The sequence below is a fragment of the Oryza glaberrima genome, chromosome 2 (assembly GCF_000147395.1).
Source record: "Oryza glaberrima chromosome 2, OglaRS2, whole genome shotgun sequence".
NCBI classification, from domain to species: Eukaryota; Viridiplantae; Streptophyta; class Magnoliopsida; order Poales; family Poaceae; genus Oryza; species Oryza glaberrima.
In genome coordinates, this window is record NC_068327.1 from 5,524,963 (window position 1) to 5,542,475 (window position 17,513).

A 17,513-nucleotide genomic window follows, 5' to 3' on the forward strand; every position below is an offset into this window, starting at 1 on the left:
TCATTTATCTATATTTAATGCTTCATACATGTGCCCAAAGATTTGATGTGATGTTTTTTTTAAAAAAATTTGGGAACTAAACGTGGCCTAAGCTCGTCACAACCTTCGGAGGGGAACCTGAAGCTTAAAACTTTGATGATTCCTGCCTGGAAGTTGGAAGCAACGAAAGTTGGAGGATGGGGTTTTGTGGTGCGTGGTCATAGTGGATGCTGTATGCTTTGCTGGGACAGGACGAATGGAACCAGTACATGATGCATTGTGTCCCGAAGCTGAAGCATGCCTCGCTGTACCAGTACTACCAGCACTTATAGTTGGTATTGGAATTGAATCCGATTCGGCATTGCTGTTCGCGGCGCTGAAAACGCAGGAGTCAGGACTATGATCAAAGGCTGTGTTTAGTTCCACACCAAAATTAGAAGTTCGAAAAAATTGAAACGATGTGACGAAAAAGTTGAAAGTTTATGGGCGTGTTTGGATGCTGCCGTGAGAGTTACGCCTGACTCAGGCGTCGATCTCAGGCGTTCGATTTCGGTCGCCTGCGGCTGGATCGACCTGCCTCAGTGACAGCGCTCAGGCGAGGGCACCAACCAAACACGCCCTATATGCATAGGAAAGTTCGATGTGATGGAAAAGTTGAAAATATAAAGAAAAAAAGTTAGAATCTAAACAGACCTAAGCTACTGGGCAACCTTATTTTCCGAGAAATAAAAGCTTCTCATCCAGTTAGAGTTTGTCAGGGTTGATATTTCTTTTATTCCTAGATCTTTGTAATTTGTGTGCTCATAATTTAGCCCAAGTGGGAAGGAGTTGGGACCCGGGTCAATCTGCTATATGGTTGGACCCCCTCCCAGAGTTTGTAAACGGCTGGGTGGCTTGTGATATTGCTGAGCCAAGTGGTTAATAAAGCACGTGGTTAAAGGGTAAAAAAACAGTACTACTGCTGGCACTAGGGTGGAAGAGAAACAATATGACAAGCGGGTCTGGTTGTATTTTTGACTTTCACGTTGTTTCTCTCTTCTATTTTATTAATTAGAAATTAATATTTTAATGGGTATGATGTCTAGCAGCAAATTACTATATTTTGGTAATGTATTTCCCCCAAAGATTGATTTTTCTATGTCCAACAGGTAAAATCGCGAAATCACGGTGTCCTATAGCAAATTTTGTCTTTTTTTTAATGGGCAACACTAGACAATGCGATGTTTCATTAAATAGAGAATGAAAAAAAATGACAACTCTAAAACCCTAAAAAGTTGTATTCGGGAAAACAAAAATAGATACAACACCACCACCACACACCGACGTCGCCTACACACACAACTGAGGAAAGGACTAGCACTAGACTGGTAATAGCTAAGCATACGTGACCGACCGCCGCTAGCATAAGGAGCTACAACCATACCACCCAACACCGAGAGGGTGGGAGCGAAAAAAGATCCCTTTCCCTTGCATGGACCCGTCAACCTACCACCATTTAAGAGCTTCCCACATAACCGTGTGAAGCGGGATTTGGTGATAATGGGTCCTCCTAGACGATGTCTCCAAGGAGAATACAACATAGGGAGCACCACCACCGTCCCTCATGGTCTCTAGGAGATTCCAAGGATTTCATCATGATGTCCCGTTAGGAAGGGAGAGGTGTCTTGACAATGCTCCAAAGACGGAAAATGACTCCCAAAGGCATCATCATTGTCGCCCCAACAAGACCATTCTAAATTTCACATGTCGCCCACCCTGATGTTCTGCCACTCCAAGCTCCACAACCAGCCTCCCACCATTAGCACGTAAACACCATTGCACCAACAACCCCCCTCCTGCCTCCACATGCTAGTGTTGCAAATGCATCACACTGAAAGCATCGTAGGCATACCACCAAAAGAAATCATTGTAGCTAGATCTTCCAAGGGGATAGGTACACCAACCCTTCCTCAACGTTGATCCAGTGCACGTCGTCATCACCCCCGCCTCCTCCACCAGCCCTTCTGTCACGCTAGCTATGGAAGAGAGTGCACCATCCAACATCTCACCAAGGGTCTAGAGGGTGCAGCAGCACCCCATTGCCTCCTCGCCTTGCCACTGGTTGCACATCGCCTTTGAGTCTCCAAGATGTTCGCCTCATCTCCATGTCCATACTCCACTGCCTCGCCTCCAAGGCTACCCACTCTACATCCTGCTGCCTCATCATTGCCGCTCTCAACCCCGATGCCGGGGTGACGGATCTGACCATGGGTGCGATGAATCGGGTGCGTCGATGCCATATCTAGCCACATACGACCCGCACCCTCTTCTAGCTTAAGGGTTGTGGTGGCCACTTAACTCGGCTTAGAGAAGCCCTACCGCTATCTTCACTGTGGCTGCACGGACTTTCACTGGCTCGCTTGGATAATGGTGAAGCAGTAAGTGGTCGGAAAGAAGGAGAAGAGACGGGGGGTGGCGTTTGTGGGTTTTGCCCGTGTTGCCTCTAGAGACAACGTGGGGATGAGTGGTTGCTCAGATAGAGGTTTAAGCTACAGGTGCCAACTTGATAAATACTAGCCTCACCGGAAGAACAAAATTAAATGCAACACATTGGATGTAACCTTAAAAGTATGACATGCAAGCACACAGCAAACTAAGAGTGCTCTTAAATTAACGAGGCCCACTCACAGATCATCAAACCTTGTATTATTATTGCATCAATATGTTGAATATTTTCAAAATATGTAATGTAATTCCATTATATTAAAAAACTTGAATTTTAAGTTGCCATTACATCAATATCTTGGTTTATACGTCATTTCTTTTACATGAGACATAAATTGGATTGGATGTATGAAAAATTGTACATTTAAATTTATTTCATAGAATTGGTACCCCACTCACAGATCATCAAACCTACTGTTGTTACATAAAGATCTTTAATGTTATGGTGTCTGGTTAAAAACATATTGGTTTAGATATCCTTCCTTTCAAACAAGAAGAAGAAACATAAATCGGATTGGAGTGTGGAAAATCGTGCATTTAAATTTATTTCAAAATAATACTACTTTCATATATAATACTAGTCGAGTTTCTAAAAGTAATTTGCAATAGAAATTAGCGATAAAATTGTAGTTCGAAGACCATCTAAATGTCTAAAACCACGTGTTTTATGATCACGAGGTGTGACTTTTTATACTAATGGCTAGTACTAGTAACATGCACCATGCAGCCACATGGACAAGGTTTTTTACTGCACTAGTGACTAGTGCATTCGCACCAGTTATTTGCAGAACTTAAATACCTATAGAAAAAATGAAAATAAATTGGTAATAATTTTTAGGATGATATAAGTCGATAAAAAAAATATAAAAGAGTAAACTCAATCTATAATTATATAGACCAAAATAATAAACTCAGACCGTAAATAGAATTTGTTATTTTTATTTTATTTATCTATAGATCGAATTTAGATATACATATTTACATAGTGATTTAATCATCATAATCTATCTTGTTAAATCTTATCAAAATTTTCACAACTACTTAAGTCACACGCATACACTTGGCCAACTTAGGTGTAAGAAAAACAGCCATATATACTGGAAGGCAGTGCAAAGCTACTACATCTCAACACCCAAAGCTTGTCTTTGTCGCGAACACTAGCTACCCAACTCCGGCCATGGCGCGCCAGCACTTCCTCGTCGTTGCGTACCCTGGCCAGGGCCACATCAACCCGGCCCGGGCCCTCGCCGCGCGCCTCGCCCGCGCCACCGGCGCGCACGTCACCCTGTCCGCCGCCGTGTCGGCGCACCGGCGCATGTTCCCGTCCCTCGCCGCCCCCGACGAGGAGGTCCACGACGCCGGCGCCGACGGCGGCGGCGGGATCTCCTACGTCCCGTACTCCGACGGCTACGACGAAGGGTTCCGGCTGTTCGCCGGCGACGGCGAGGCGGCGTGGCGGCACGCGGAGACGTTCGGGCGCGTCGGCCGCGAGGCGTTCGCCGGCGTGGTGGACCGCCTCGCCGCGCGCGGCCGCCCCGCCACGTGCGTCGTGTACGCGTTCCTGATGTGGTGGGCGGCCGACGTCGCGCGCGAGCGCGGCATCCCGCGGGTGCTCTACTGGATCCAGCCGGCGACCATGCTCGCCGTGTACTACCACTACCTCCACGGGCTCGAGGATCTCGTGACGGAGCACGCCGGCGAGCCGGAGTTCACGGTGGCCATGGCGCCGGGCCTCCCGCCGATGGCGATCCGCGACCTCCCCAGCTTCTTCACCGACCTCGGCGACACCAGGCTCGCCGCCGCGTTCCACGGCGTCCGGACGACGATCGAGCAGCTGGACATCGATCGCCGGAGCAGCAGCAAGCCGCCGATGGTGCTCGTCAACACCGTCGAGGAACTAGAGCTCGACGTCCTCGCCGCCTCCTTCCCTGACCTTGACATCCTACCCATCGGCCCCGCCGCCACCTCGCTCGACGGCGGCGCAGCCGCCGCCGCCAGAGCGTCGCGCGACCTGTACAAGCACGACGAGAAGGGCTACATGGAGTGGCTCGACGCGAAGCCGGCGGGGTCGGTGGTGTACGTGTCGTTCGGGAGCATGTCGGTGGTGAGCAGGCGGCAGAAGGAGGAGCTCCGGCGAGGCCTCGCCGCGACCGCGCGGCCGTACCTGTGGGTAGTGCGCAGCGACGACCGAGACGACGGCGACGGCGACCTGCACGCCGGCGACGGCGGCATGGTGGTGGAGTGGTGCGACCAGGTGCGCGTGCTGTCGCACGGCGCCGTCGGGTGCTTCGTGACGCACTGCGGGTGGAACTCGACGCTGGAGGCCGTGGCGTGCGGCGCGCCGATGGTGGCGGTGCCGCAGTGGTCGGACCAGGACACGAACGCGCGGCTCGTCGCCGGGTGGGGCGTCGGCGTGCGCGCCGCCACCGGCGCCGACAGGGTGGTCGAGGCGGGCGAGCTCGCGAGGTGCGTGGAGACGGTCATGGCGGACACGGAGGCGGCCGCCGCCGTGCGCCGGAGCTCGGCGGCGTGGAAGGCGAAGGTGCGGGAGGCCGTCGCCGAGGGCGGCTCGTCGGATCGTAATTTGAAGGCTTTCTTGGACCGAATTGCAAATGTTGCGTAGATAATCCAATTCACCGTTCGTCAGGGATGATGATGATGTCTGGCTAAGTGTCAAAATGGCTTAGGTTGGCGTGTCATTTCAAGTGAATAAAAAAAGGTAAAAGTACGTGACGACGATATATGGTTTTAATTTTGTAAAATTTTAGTGGCATATCCTATCAACAAATAATAATAGTATTTTTTTAAATTAATTAAGTCACAATGGCATCGATCAAATTAACCTAAGAAATTAATCCTCTGACGTGAAAATGGAAATAATTTACAACCTCCGCGTAATGTGCACACAGGAGGGTTGTCGTTGTGCATGCAGGAAAAGTATTTTTTTACATGTAGAAGCAATCCGACATAGGTGTATCTATGTCACCTATATAATTAAATAAATATTTCATAAAATTTGACAAGGTAGATAAAGATGATATAAACCACTATGCAAACATGCACATCAAGAAAATAACAAGTTCTATTTGTGCTAGATAGTTTATTATTTTTGTTTTTCTGATTATAGATTGATTTTAGCCTTGCTCGATTGTGTATAGACTTGTGCCATTGTGATCAATACTACCATTTTTTTTCTTTCATATTTTTCCATACCTATTCAAATCACATGTAAATGATTGGGTGGGATTGCACCTAGGTGAAAAAAAAATCCATATCCTTAGTGACAGGTCTACACTCTGAAGTGAACACTCCAAGTCTCAAAGAGCAAGTTTAATACTCCTATGAGGGAATCAATGGGATCCCGGGTTTGTCACTTTGTCTTTCACATGATCACATCACCATTGGCAATTTGGCATTGAGTGTTGCTTGCTATACAGGCAACAGTGCTGTTCATTAATGTAGTATTGGTTTGCAATTGCATGGACAAGTTTTGTATTTCACATGATCACATCACTATTGGCAATTTGGCATTGAGTGTTGTTTGTTACCAGCAATACCGTTGTTCATTGTAGTATTGGTTTAATTTGCAGTTGCATGCACATGGACATGGATTTCTTGTTATGGTGTGGGATCCCATTAATTCCCTCGTAGGAGCATTAAACTTGCTCTTGTAGACTTGGGGTGCTCATTTCAGGGCGTAGACATGTCATTAATCCATGATAGCCACGCTCACACATAATTGGGAACCTACAGTGACATCTATCTATGCAAGTACGCAACTAATGCCTCAGGAACTTGGCTGCAGTTGAACCTTAGTTAGCTTTCTGGCTCCGAGTACGTAATGGAGGTTGATAGATCTCTGGATGATATGAAGGTATTTAGTTTATCAGTGAGATGAATGCTGTGGGCACTTAAAAAGTGATATGAATGTTGTGGGCACTATAAAGGAATCAATGAGAATTATCTGCAGTACCGTTGGTATAATAACAGACACTGAGACCGTGAGATATACACCTGAACTACTGCTACTATATCCGAAAGGAATACAAATATATAGTAACGTCTTTATAGTTCCCCATCTGAAAGGAACGCATGGTGAGGCGTCAGCGTGTGTGCCGTCACCGGCGCCGACAGGGTGCTCGAGACGGGCAAGCTCACGAGGTGAGTGGAGACGGTCATGGCGGAGACAGAGGCGGCCGGCCACCGTCGTTCGCCGGAGCTCGGCAGTGTGGAAGGTGAAGCTCCGTGGCCGAGGGTGGCTTGTGGCACTACTAAAAAAATGATTATTCCTGGCTCCACCTTATTTTCTTTTGGCGGACAAAATAAGAAACCCTTGTAAAAAGGGCAATCAGAGATACCTGATTAGAAACTGCTTGTGAAAATTTACTTTTACAAGCGATCGTCTTAAAAGGGCCGCTTGTAAAAATAACACGATTTTTACTGGCGGATGGCTAAGAGCCTAAGAGCGGTTCTCGTAGCCCGTCGCTATAAAAAATAAATCTCAGGCGCTAAAAAAACACATTCCTCCTCTCAACCGTATAAGTCTTATCCTTATCCTCAGCCTCTCTTCCCTTGCTCCCTCTTCCCTCCTTTCCTAGCGGCGGCGCACCCAGGGCGTTGAGGGCCACTGGTGGCAAACTCGAGCATGGGCCACCGGCGGTAGATCTCGAGCACGGGCCGCGGGGTCGTGGGCTACGGGCGGCGGACTCGAGCCCGGGCCAGCGGCGGCAGTGGCCACTCTCCCAACTCCTCCCAGATCTGGCTGGAGGAAAATTGGATGAGACCAACAGCAGGGTGGAGGAATGGGGAAGCGTCCTGGTGGCGCGGTGGGTGCTGTGGAGGAGGCCCGACAGCACGGTGGAGATGGGGAGGAGGCTAGCGACAGCGAGGTCAAGATCTGGTAGTAACAGGGCATGTCTGTGGCAGTGGCGAAGGGATGCAGCAGTGGGGCTAGGAGGGCTCACCGACAGCAACGGTGCGGGGAGAGGGTGGCTGCCCTGTCCAGATTCAAGGGGTGGCACGTCGGCAGCGCGGGGGGGGGGGGGGGGGGGGGGGGGGAGGGCAGCGACATCTAAATCTAATGGGGCTCGTCGTCTTCGGCTCTTCAGATCCGGCCACCTCGGCAGAGCAACAATGACGGCAAAGGCGGTGCAGCAATGGAGACGACGGCCTCGGATTGATTCCCCTCACTTCTTGAGCTGTTGATCTGTGATGCTGTTGTCCATTGAGCTGTGATGATATGCTGTTCTTATTTTTATGCCAAAAGAAGTTTGTCGGCCTGAAAATTTAGGTTTTTTAGGTGGGTGACTTACAGAACGGTTCTAAAATTTTGATTTTCACTTACCTTTAATCGTAGGCAGAGCGGTTGGTCGCCTGAAAAATCAATTTTCGGCCATCGGCGAAAATGATTTTTTAGTAGCGTGGGATCGTAATTTGAAGGCTTTCTTGGACCGAATTACAAATGTTGCGTAGATAGTCCAATTCAGCTCTCGTCAGGCGTGATGTCAGGTCTACTGGAGTGTCAAAGCGTCAAAACAGCTCAGGCTGGAGTGTCATTTATAAGGGTTATCCTTGAGGGAGGCGATGATCCTCATAGCTAATACAAATCTGAGAAGATTTTGATGTTGCCCTCTTCCTTCACCTTCCCCTGGTTGTCTCTCTCCCCTTCTCTGGCTTATATAGGCGTAACAGCATGGGTGGAACAACAGCAGCAATAGAGCAAGATTGTTCGGGAAAATAAGTGGTGAAAAAGTGGAATGTTCACGTCATCACGAGTAAAAATTTTACTCACAGATTTACTCATAAGTACTCATGGTAGACGTCTATTTTTCGATCCAACAATTGTATCTAAGTTTCACTAATTTAAACTACATATTTTCATGTGTAACACGAGGAGAAGACGAGAAGAGACGTATATGGGTTTGAGATGGATGGATAGAGTAGAGAAGTACCTCGTTTTTCACGCGCACGCTTACTAAACTACTAAATGGTACTTTTTATAATTTTTTATATAAGAAAGTTGCTTAAAAATCATATTAATTCATTTTTAATTTATAATAGTTAATAATCAGCTAATCATATGCTAATAGCTCACTTCGTTTTACGTATCTTCTTAATCCTATCTTTTTCCTCTTCTCTCAAACACAGGTGAATAGTTAGAAGATAGATATCTCTTTTCCTCTTTTATCTCTTCTGTTTTTTTATACTAGAAAAATGCCCGTGCATTGCAATGGGTGAAGGATATTGTAATCTTATTATTGTTATACGATTTAGCTAGGGTGAAATTCACTATGGGGATTCACTATGGGTGAAATTTAGCCGGGTCAAAATTTCTGGGATAGGGAAAAGTATATCCGAGATCCCTTATCTTTTCACCGAATTACAGAATCATCCCTAAATCGAAAAATTAGATATATGACATCACCCAAGATCCTTAGGCAATATTGACTCTAGTTGACCCTGTTTTGTCCGACGTGGCAGCTGAGTCAGCATGGGACCCACATGTCAGTGAGACCTCATGTTCCCCCACTCTTCCATCGATCGCATCGAAGCCGCACGGCCGCGATCACCGTCGATGCCTCGAAGCTTTGCCGTCACGCCCATGCAAAGTCCTGAAGCTGCCGCGCCTTGGTGTCGCACACCGTCGTCACGACGTGCGCCATCGCGAGCCCAACCTCCTCCTCGTCGTACTAGTCGCCGGCGCTGGCGCTTGCCCCTGAGAAATGCTGCTGCTGAATATAAACACGGGCAACAGAACCACCTCGTCTTCCTCGCCTCTCCACTCCCCTACCCTCTCCGACGATGAGGTTGGGCCGGCATGGTCCGCTGCTGAGCGGATCTGGCTGCTCCTTGAGGAGCGACGTGGCCGGCGAGCTCTGGTCGACGCGGATCAAGGGGGTGGCGTGACCGACGAGCTCCGACCGGAGTAGACCGAGGGGCGGCACGGCCTAGGCACGGGGTGACGGCGTTGGACGTGGAGCAGGGCGGCGACGCCAGATGTGGAGTGGGACGAGGAGATCGGGACAATACCGGCAAGCAACGAGCAGTTCAAGGCGACGCAACCTCCGCATCGTCGTTGTTGTCCTCGAGATACACTTGGGATGTCGCTCCACAATCGACCAATCTCGCTCCCATCCTCGTCGCCGGCATGCCTCCAACTCGCGATGAATATGGGATCGGGGGCGAGCGCGCGCTGAGGAACAATGGAGAAACCACTTGCTCCATGGCACAGCGGCGACGCTCTCTCCCCATCCTACGCGTCCTTGATTTTGCCAAAGAACTCGTGACCTTTTTTGAACGCGAGGTCTTCAGGTTGGTGAGCCCTATTGTTTGGCTTATTCACGGATAATGACATATTTGCAAATGAAAAGAAATTTGTGAATAAAATATACGTTTTCATAGTGATCTAAAAGTAAATGCTGAAAAATAAACTTCATTGAAAAAACCGTTAAAAATTCAATTTTTGGATGATAAGCAGCATAAGCGAAAAGATGAGACCGGTTAAAAATTCAAATTAGCTGATTAGCACCCTAAGCGAAAAGATGATACCAGTAGATTCTCCTCGCTTCACCGACGTGGATCGTTTGGGCTGAATGCCAACCCATTGCACTGTGAACGCCCTAGCTGTCAGTCTCGTGAGGACAATCTACACTTGTTTGTACTTCTTGTAGTCTTCCACAAAAAATATCTTGTTTGTTTTTGACCGTTCACATAGAGTTGGATCGTGATGATCTTTGTTTTGGTTTGGATTTTTGTGTGTCTCAGCCAATTGTCGCTTTCAATGTGTTTCGCTTTGGTTATGCCTATCTGTAATGCTTATTAATAATAGTATAATTTATAGGTATACGTCCCTTTTAACGATTCATAAGCAAATATTTATGAATATACTTACAATGAAAAAAAAATCGACCATGAAATTACATCTTAAAATTTAAATTTTATCTTATAAGCACATGCATAAGCAAAACCATAAATCTTGACTTGTGCTATATGCTTCTTCCGTCTCTAAATATTTGACGCCATTGACTTTTTTAAACATGTTTGATTGTTCGTCTTATTTAAAAAAATTTAAGTAATTATTAATTATTTCCTATCATTTGATTCATTGTTAAATATAATTTTATGTATACATATAGTTTTATATATTTCACAAAAGTTTTTAAATAAGACGAATAGTCAAACATGTTTAAAAAGTCAACGGCGTCAAATATTTAGGGACGGAGGGAGTATATATTACTATTAAAGTAGCCGACGGATATTTTTATTATTGAAGTTTGGACGACCCAGAGAATCAGAAGAAACAGCGAGCAAGTAGATTTGTCAGCTATTGAGCTGGCCTAAATTTAACATGTCGAATGAACAACAGTGTTTTTCATTAGTCCCAACCAACCTCTCCATGTGGGGTATATTTTATTTTTCGCATGAATCAGGAGGGCAGCATTGAAAACTCTTAATAGTTATTAATTATCTCCTATAGTTCAGTTTTTATTAGTTATCTCAAGATGCTGGAGTAAGCATATGTATATAGGAAATTTAGAAGATCAGTCCTAAAAATGATTTTTTTATCATTAAACAAGGTACTCTTTCAGCTCCACATTATAAAATGTTTTGGACTCTTCATCTATCTTCTATCTTCTAGATTCCCTGATATCCATATAAATATGAATTTGGATACATATATGAAATATATACATGGATCAATGTGTAAATATATTTAAAACCCAAAATATCTTATAATTTGAAACATATGAAATAGCACATAAGCAAGGGTACTCCTAATGGGCAGGTGATCGCTCCTTCCCCTCCCAAGCGATCACCCGCCCCTCCCCCTTACTACTTTACCTCCCCTTCTTCTCTTACTACTACACCATACAAATTTGAATTAAAATTCAAATTTAAAATGGGTATGTAAACTTTTTACTTATAAATTTTGGGTCTATAAACTAATATTTGAATTCAAATTCAAATTCAAATTTGAAATGGGTATGTAAACTTTTGACCTATAAACTTTGGGTCTATAAACTAATATTTGAATTTAAATTCAAATTTGAATCGGGTATGTAAACTTTTGACTTATAAACTTTGGGTCTATAAACTTTAGATGTATAGAAATACTATATATAGAAAATATTTGAATTCAAATTCAAATTTGAACGGATATAATTTAAATTCAAATTTGAATCGGGTATGTAAACTTTTGACTTATAAACTTTGGGTCTATAAATTTTAGGTGTATAAACTTTAGATGCATAAAAATACTATATATAGAAAATATTTGAATGCAAATTCAAATTTGAATCCCGATATAATTCAAATTCAAATTTGAATCGGGTATGTAAACTTTTGACTTATAAACTTTGGGTCTATAAACTTTAGATGTATAGAAATACTATATATAAAAAAATATTTGAATTCAAATTCGAATTTGAAACGGATATATAAACTTTTGACTTATAAACTTTTGGTCTCTAAACTTTAGATGTGTAAATTTGAGGTGTATAAACTTTAGATGTGTAAACTTGAGGTGTATAAACTTTAGGTGCATAAATTTACTAAAATAGAAAAGTAATGCGGTGCCAAAAAAAGAAAACCAGGTGGAGGGAGGGAGGGGGAAGGGGGATCGATCGCTACCCTTGTCGCCGGGCGATCGATCGCCCATTAGCACTTCCGCATAAGCAAACCTAATGACGAGGGCAAAAAAAAAAAGGAATCAGCGAGGATTGTATGTACTACTAGTGGGGCAATAACTGACACTGATGTATAGATCCAGACCCATATGTCAGCCACCTCTACTACACCATCAGTGCTATAGAGGATCTATATCTGAAAGGAATGCAACTGCAAGATGAGTGGTTGTGATGTGATCTACTGCCATCTCTGCAATAATAGCTACAACTAATACAGATGACTGATGAAAAGAATTTCACCCGATAGTCATATAGGAAAACCGTGGAAATTTAACGGAAGTTTAACATTTAGTAAACATTAAGCTTAACTCTAGCTGATCCAGAAAATTCTATGCATTCCAAACATTATCCAAAGTGTTTTTGCAACTCATGAAAATGCATTTGGACCCATGAAATGATTTGCGAACGTAGCGAAACGATTGCCACGGTGCACTAAAAAAAAATGGTTGTCAACCTGCATAGATGGTATAACCAGTCAAGGATATTTCAGTATCATCTACATCAGATTGGATTTCTGAAAAGCAATACATATAAATGGGATCTTCTTCAGGTGTCATTTGGTTTGATGATGTTTACGATTCCTTGGATGGTCATTGCTAAAATCCTGACCAAGGATGTACCTACGTCCAAGACCCAACGATCACACACTATAAAGTTGAACCTGTGAAGAAATCTCACTATTGAATTAGTTTTGAGTAAATTATCTAAGTGTGCAGCAGGCGCCATCAGGTCTATACTTTTAAAGTTGCTGCATTTGGCAGAAATTTTTTCTACTTTTTCCTCCTACTGCTGCTGGCTCCTTTTTCAGAAATGCAAGCTTCCACAGAGGCAACTAGACTTGCTTCCAGATCATGACCTCTTATCTCTGATCTCACTTTCCTCAGAATCTGTTGCTTCATGACTGATCTCTCAGCAGACTGGACGTTCTTGCACATGTTCAACCCCTGCACGTATCTTGATACCGCTCCACTGAAAGACCCACCTGCTTTCTCGAGTGCCACAAATTTCTCGATGATTTGGGACGAGAGCATTCTTTCGATGCAAGGTTTGGTTCCGACCACCGCAATGTCTACCAGAAGCTGCATTGTTAGTTCCTTTGTCTTTGAAGACTTGCGGTCAAGCAAGTTAACCAATTTTTCAATGGTTCCTGCTTGTAAAAATCTCTGTAATACAAGTGATCCCCCCTTCGCAAAGATAATCTGGTGAAGGGCATAGTATGCTGAATCCTGGAGATCGTTGATGTTGCACTGCATCATGTCAATTAGCTCATGAACAATGTTAGCCTCTAAGAACCTATGGACATATGGTTCCCCTCCAGTGCAGGCTAAATTCATCACCAGAAAAGCAGTGTGAGACCTCACTTGGTTGCTTTCAATGTCTCTCCGTTGCAGCAGCAGTGCCAACCCATCGGACATATTGCTTCCCAAAAGGAGATCTTGCACCCTTGAATCATTAGCCCTCTCAGCGAGAGGTAATAAACCTTGGATCGCTTCAATGTTATCTTTGTTGTCTCTTTGCAGTATCTTGTGAAGAATCAACTCAAAAGATTGTTGAGGCTTTGGTGATGGAGTTACATTTTGGTCAAATAAAACAAATCTCTCCAAACTGAGACGAGCATGCCAAGGCAAATGAGTCAACACTCCAGGTCCCATGCACCCCTGAAGTGGCGCACCAAGTTCACAGAATGTTTTTAGCATGATAATCGCATGATGCTGTGAGATCTCAGAACCACTGCCTAGAAGAACAAGAAGCTTCTTGTCAATTCCTGATTCGATCATTGTCTCAACAGCCCTTAACTTTCCCACCTTTATCAAAGATGCTAGAGTTGTAAACACAATTTCGTGCCATTCTTCATTCTCAGGAGAGAGTAATTTCGCAATTTGGTCCATAGGAATGGTTGCCAAAATTTCATCAGCAGTTGTAGCATCAACATGCTCAGATATCTTGGCAAGAACAGTAGAAACATTGGCTAGAGTAGAAGAATCTTCACAGCCACGAAGAACATGAATTAATTTATCCACAGAACCTGCTGTTTCAAGAGACTGGGCAAGCTTAGCATAATCTCCTTGGAAAAAGATTACTGTAATAGATTTGGTGACAGTAACAATGAGAGATGTTGACCCCACAGAAATTAACTCCGCTATTCGAGGACTAAGTATTTTGCTGAAGCGAAGCCTGCTAGCCTCAAATTCAGATATGGATTTGCATTCCATGAGAGCTTGGGTGGTGCTTCCTAGTAAAATCTCTATCTCCATGAACTCTAGCAAAGAAAATAATGATCTTATCTTCTGTTCAGCTCGCTCTTTTGCGCTCTCTTTGCCAAAAATGAAAAGCCAAGGAGACACCAATGCAGCATATTCAGGAAATGAACCGAACAAAAGAGTATGAACAGCGTTGTCTGTTTTACTCTCGAGGTAAAGCGAAACCATGTCATGCATATGATACATCGATTGGTCTTCCAGTTTGATAATGAGTGAGCCTTCTACTAGTTTCGAGACCACGAGGGGGAATAAAGTGTCCTGCATGAGTGCTGACCACATGGATTCAAGGCAAGCCTCTGGAACAGGTTCATCCCATGAGATAGCTGCAAGCACCATGAAAAACCTTCTTGAATTTTCTGGCATTGCTTCTAAGCTGAACTCAAAAGACCCAAAGATGGTCAATGTGGTTTCCACTTCTTTCTCATTCACATATGAAACCGGTCCAGGTGCACAAGTTGCATATGTGGAAAGGTTGGAGATTGCTCTATCCCATTTTTCGACTCTGGTCTCCTTTCTGAGAGCCTTACCCATGACAGCAACTGTAAGGGGATGGTGGCCGCAACGATCCAGCAAGTCGTACGCAACAGGCTGTAAAGAACAGGAATGTTAACCATACAAACCCATAAAACTAGGTCTTTAGTAGTTCTAAGTTCTAAGTTACATATTGAACATCTCTTGTATGACAGATACACATATAACTAATTACTTTAAGTAGACTAACATGAATATAAATAGTTGGCTAACTATATTTGTGTACTTTCCATGTTAAACATGAAGGATATTAAAATGAAACCAATGTTGAAATGTAAACACATATACAATCCACATGAAGATGATACCTTAGCTGCAGGGTGCAAAACAATTTTATCAGGTAAAACTAAAATAGGCTAAAGTGCAGGAGTATTCAGTAACCATGAAAGATGCAAATAGAAGAGTATACCGGGAGCTCTTCGACAGTAAGAAGGCTATGATAGAGAAGAATGTCCTTGCCAATTTCTTTGATATCATCTTTGGATATTTCCACCTTTTCAGCTTCTGCAATCTCATAAATTGCCTCATCCCTCGTTGTCACAAGATACCGGCAATCATTATCATATAGGTTTGTGAAGCGATCAACTATGTCTTGCTCCCAGACATCATCAAGTAGGATCAGCATGCTCCTTCCTACCAATGCAGTCTGAAGCAAGTAACAGACATCTTCAAGATCTTTGCCCACATCCTCATTGACAGTCATGGAACCAATCTGCACAAGAAATTTACATATTTTCCGAACAAGACGCTTGTGGTATTCATCCCTATTACCATTGCATGCCGCTCTACTGCACCACCGCCCAAAACTAAGCTCAATTGCACCATCCACAAAATTACCAGGCGGGTCAGAAGCTATTTGTCGAGCAAGACACGACTTCCCAATACCAGATAACCCGACAATCAGGACAACTCGATGACTACCATCATTGATAAGCAGCTCCCTGACATAGCTGCACTTCTTTGACACTGGATAGCCATGCTCCGACTTGACTCTCACCAAGGATGGCGTACTCTTAGCTGAAGACGCTATGACATTGCCCACACTCTCTGTTAGCTTCTGTAACTCAAGCCACCAGTTGAGATCATCCCTGATCAGCTGAACATACTTCATCAGAGGGTCCCCTGTCACCGAGCTCCACACAACTCTGGCCAAGCCCTTCTTCCTTTTGCCTTTCTTCAACACCCGCCTCGCCTTTGTGATGTTGGCATGGAGCTGGTCCATCAGCTTGCCTAGGCTCTGGAGCTGACGCTCGAGCTGCGGCGCGTGCATCTTGTGCGCGTGCTTCTGCTTGGATTGCTGCATCAACAGCCCAAGGTCGGACACAAAATCCTCAAGAACCTGGAGCCTCCTGGGAGCCTCGGCGAAGTCGGCAGCCGCCTGCTCCAGCGCGCCGACCGCGGTGAGCATCGCGGACACCAGCTGGGTCGCCGAGGCAAGAACATTCACAGCATCCATATGGCCTCGCTTCCGGTCAAACAAACCACTAGAGCAAGAGCAACGAAGCTCCAATCTCTCCCCTAGCAAGAATTCAATACTCAGAGCTGGCTGCGACAATCCGACGAACACATGGCGTGCGTTCTCCTGGCCGCCACCAACTCCAACACCGAATCCTCCGGTCCCGTTCCTTCATCAACCTCGACATCACCAACCATTCCCCTTTCCCCCAAACTCCCAATCCACCACCAACACGGACGGATCACAACCACAGACCAATCAAGAACATGCAATTCATAGCGAGCAAGAAGCCAGCAATTACGAGTGGAAAAGGGGAATTGATTATACCCAAGGAAGCTCTCGCGGCCGCTGCCGAAGCAGGTCAAACACTCAGCGGAGTGAGGGAGTTTGGTGGGTAGCCGATCGATGGCAAGCGGATTGAGAGGAAGACCAGGAGAGCAGGTGGAATTTGGGGATTATTTGAAAAGTAGTACGCGTTCTTCCCACCCACATCACGTCAGCCGCTCGCCGTCTCCGGCCGGCGGAGTGCAGCGAGGCGAGCAGCAGATGCTCTCCGATCCGCGGCGTGCGTGCGAGCCGAGACCGACTTCCCGGCTCACGTGCGAGGCCCGTTAACTGTTGGGCCGCCACGGCCCACGGGACCACCCACATACATACATACATACATACACACACACATGCTGATATGCAACCCCCGTCTGGCTAACCTAGCACAAATGCTACGACGGTATCTCATTCGGACGGAATGATGCCTTAGTGGTATCGTCTAAAACGTGGGTATCAACCAATGTATATACCAGATATCAGACAATATCTAGAAGATAACATTCTGTTCGAACGAGATATAAACCGATATTTATGAGGTATCGAACGATGCTACCTCAAAGATATCATCCCATTTAAACGGGATATATACATACCGTCGTTTAGCATATCGCGATAATAAAGCACATACACATGAGACGGTGGTTGATCTCCAAACTCCAAAGGCAAATGACCGGCCGCAGCAACGAGCTGATCGATCGATCGCTCTCGCAACCGCGCCGCGCCGCCTTTGACACGATAAAAGCTGGCGAAGCTAAAGCAAGTGGCCGGAGACGCAACGCAAGCGCGCGC

At 45.2% G+C, this 17,513-nt stretch overlaps 2 protein-coding genes across 2 annotated transcripts; one reads left to right on the forward strand and one right to left on the reverse strand.

The window, feature by feature from the left end:
• Window positions 1-3,565: 3,565 nt before the first annotated feature.
• On the forward strand, window positions 3,566-5,225 carry LOC127761521 (cyanidin 3-O-rutinoside 5-O-glucosyltransferase-like). The gene has a single exon (XM_052285828.1). It carries the CDS (start codon window positions 3,641-3,643, stop codon window positions 5,084-5,086), a length of 1,446 nt encoding a protein of 481 aa, XP_052141788.1. The 5' UTR covers window positions 3,566-3,640; the 3' UTR covers window positions 5,087-5,225.
• Window positions 5,226-12,557: 7,332 nt separating this feature from the next.
• LOC127763451 (uncharacterized) lies at window positions 12,558-16,984 on the reverse strand. The gene is made up of 2 exons (XM_052288154.1): window positions 15,351-16,984; window positions 12,558-14,998 (listed from the first exon to the last, which is right to left on the reverse strand). The coding sequence occupies exons 1-2, from the start codon at window positions 16,395-16,397 to the stop codon at window positions 12,920-12,922; spliced, it is 3,126 nt and encodes a 1,041-aa protein (XP_052144114.1). The 5' UTR covers window positions 16,398-16,984; the 3' UTR covers window positions 12,558-12,919.
• Window positions 16,985-17,513: the final 529 nt, after the last annotated feature.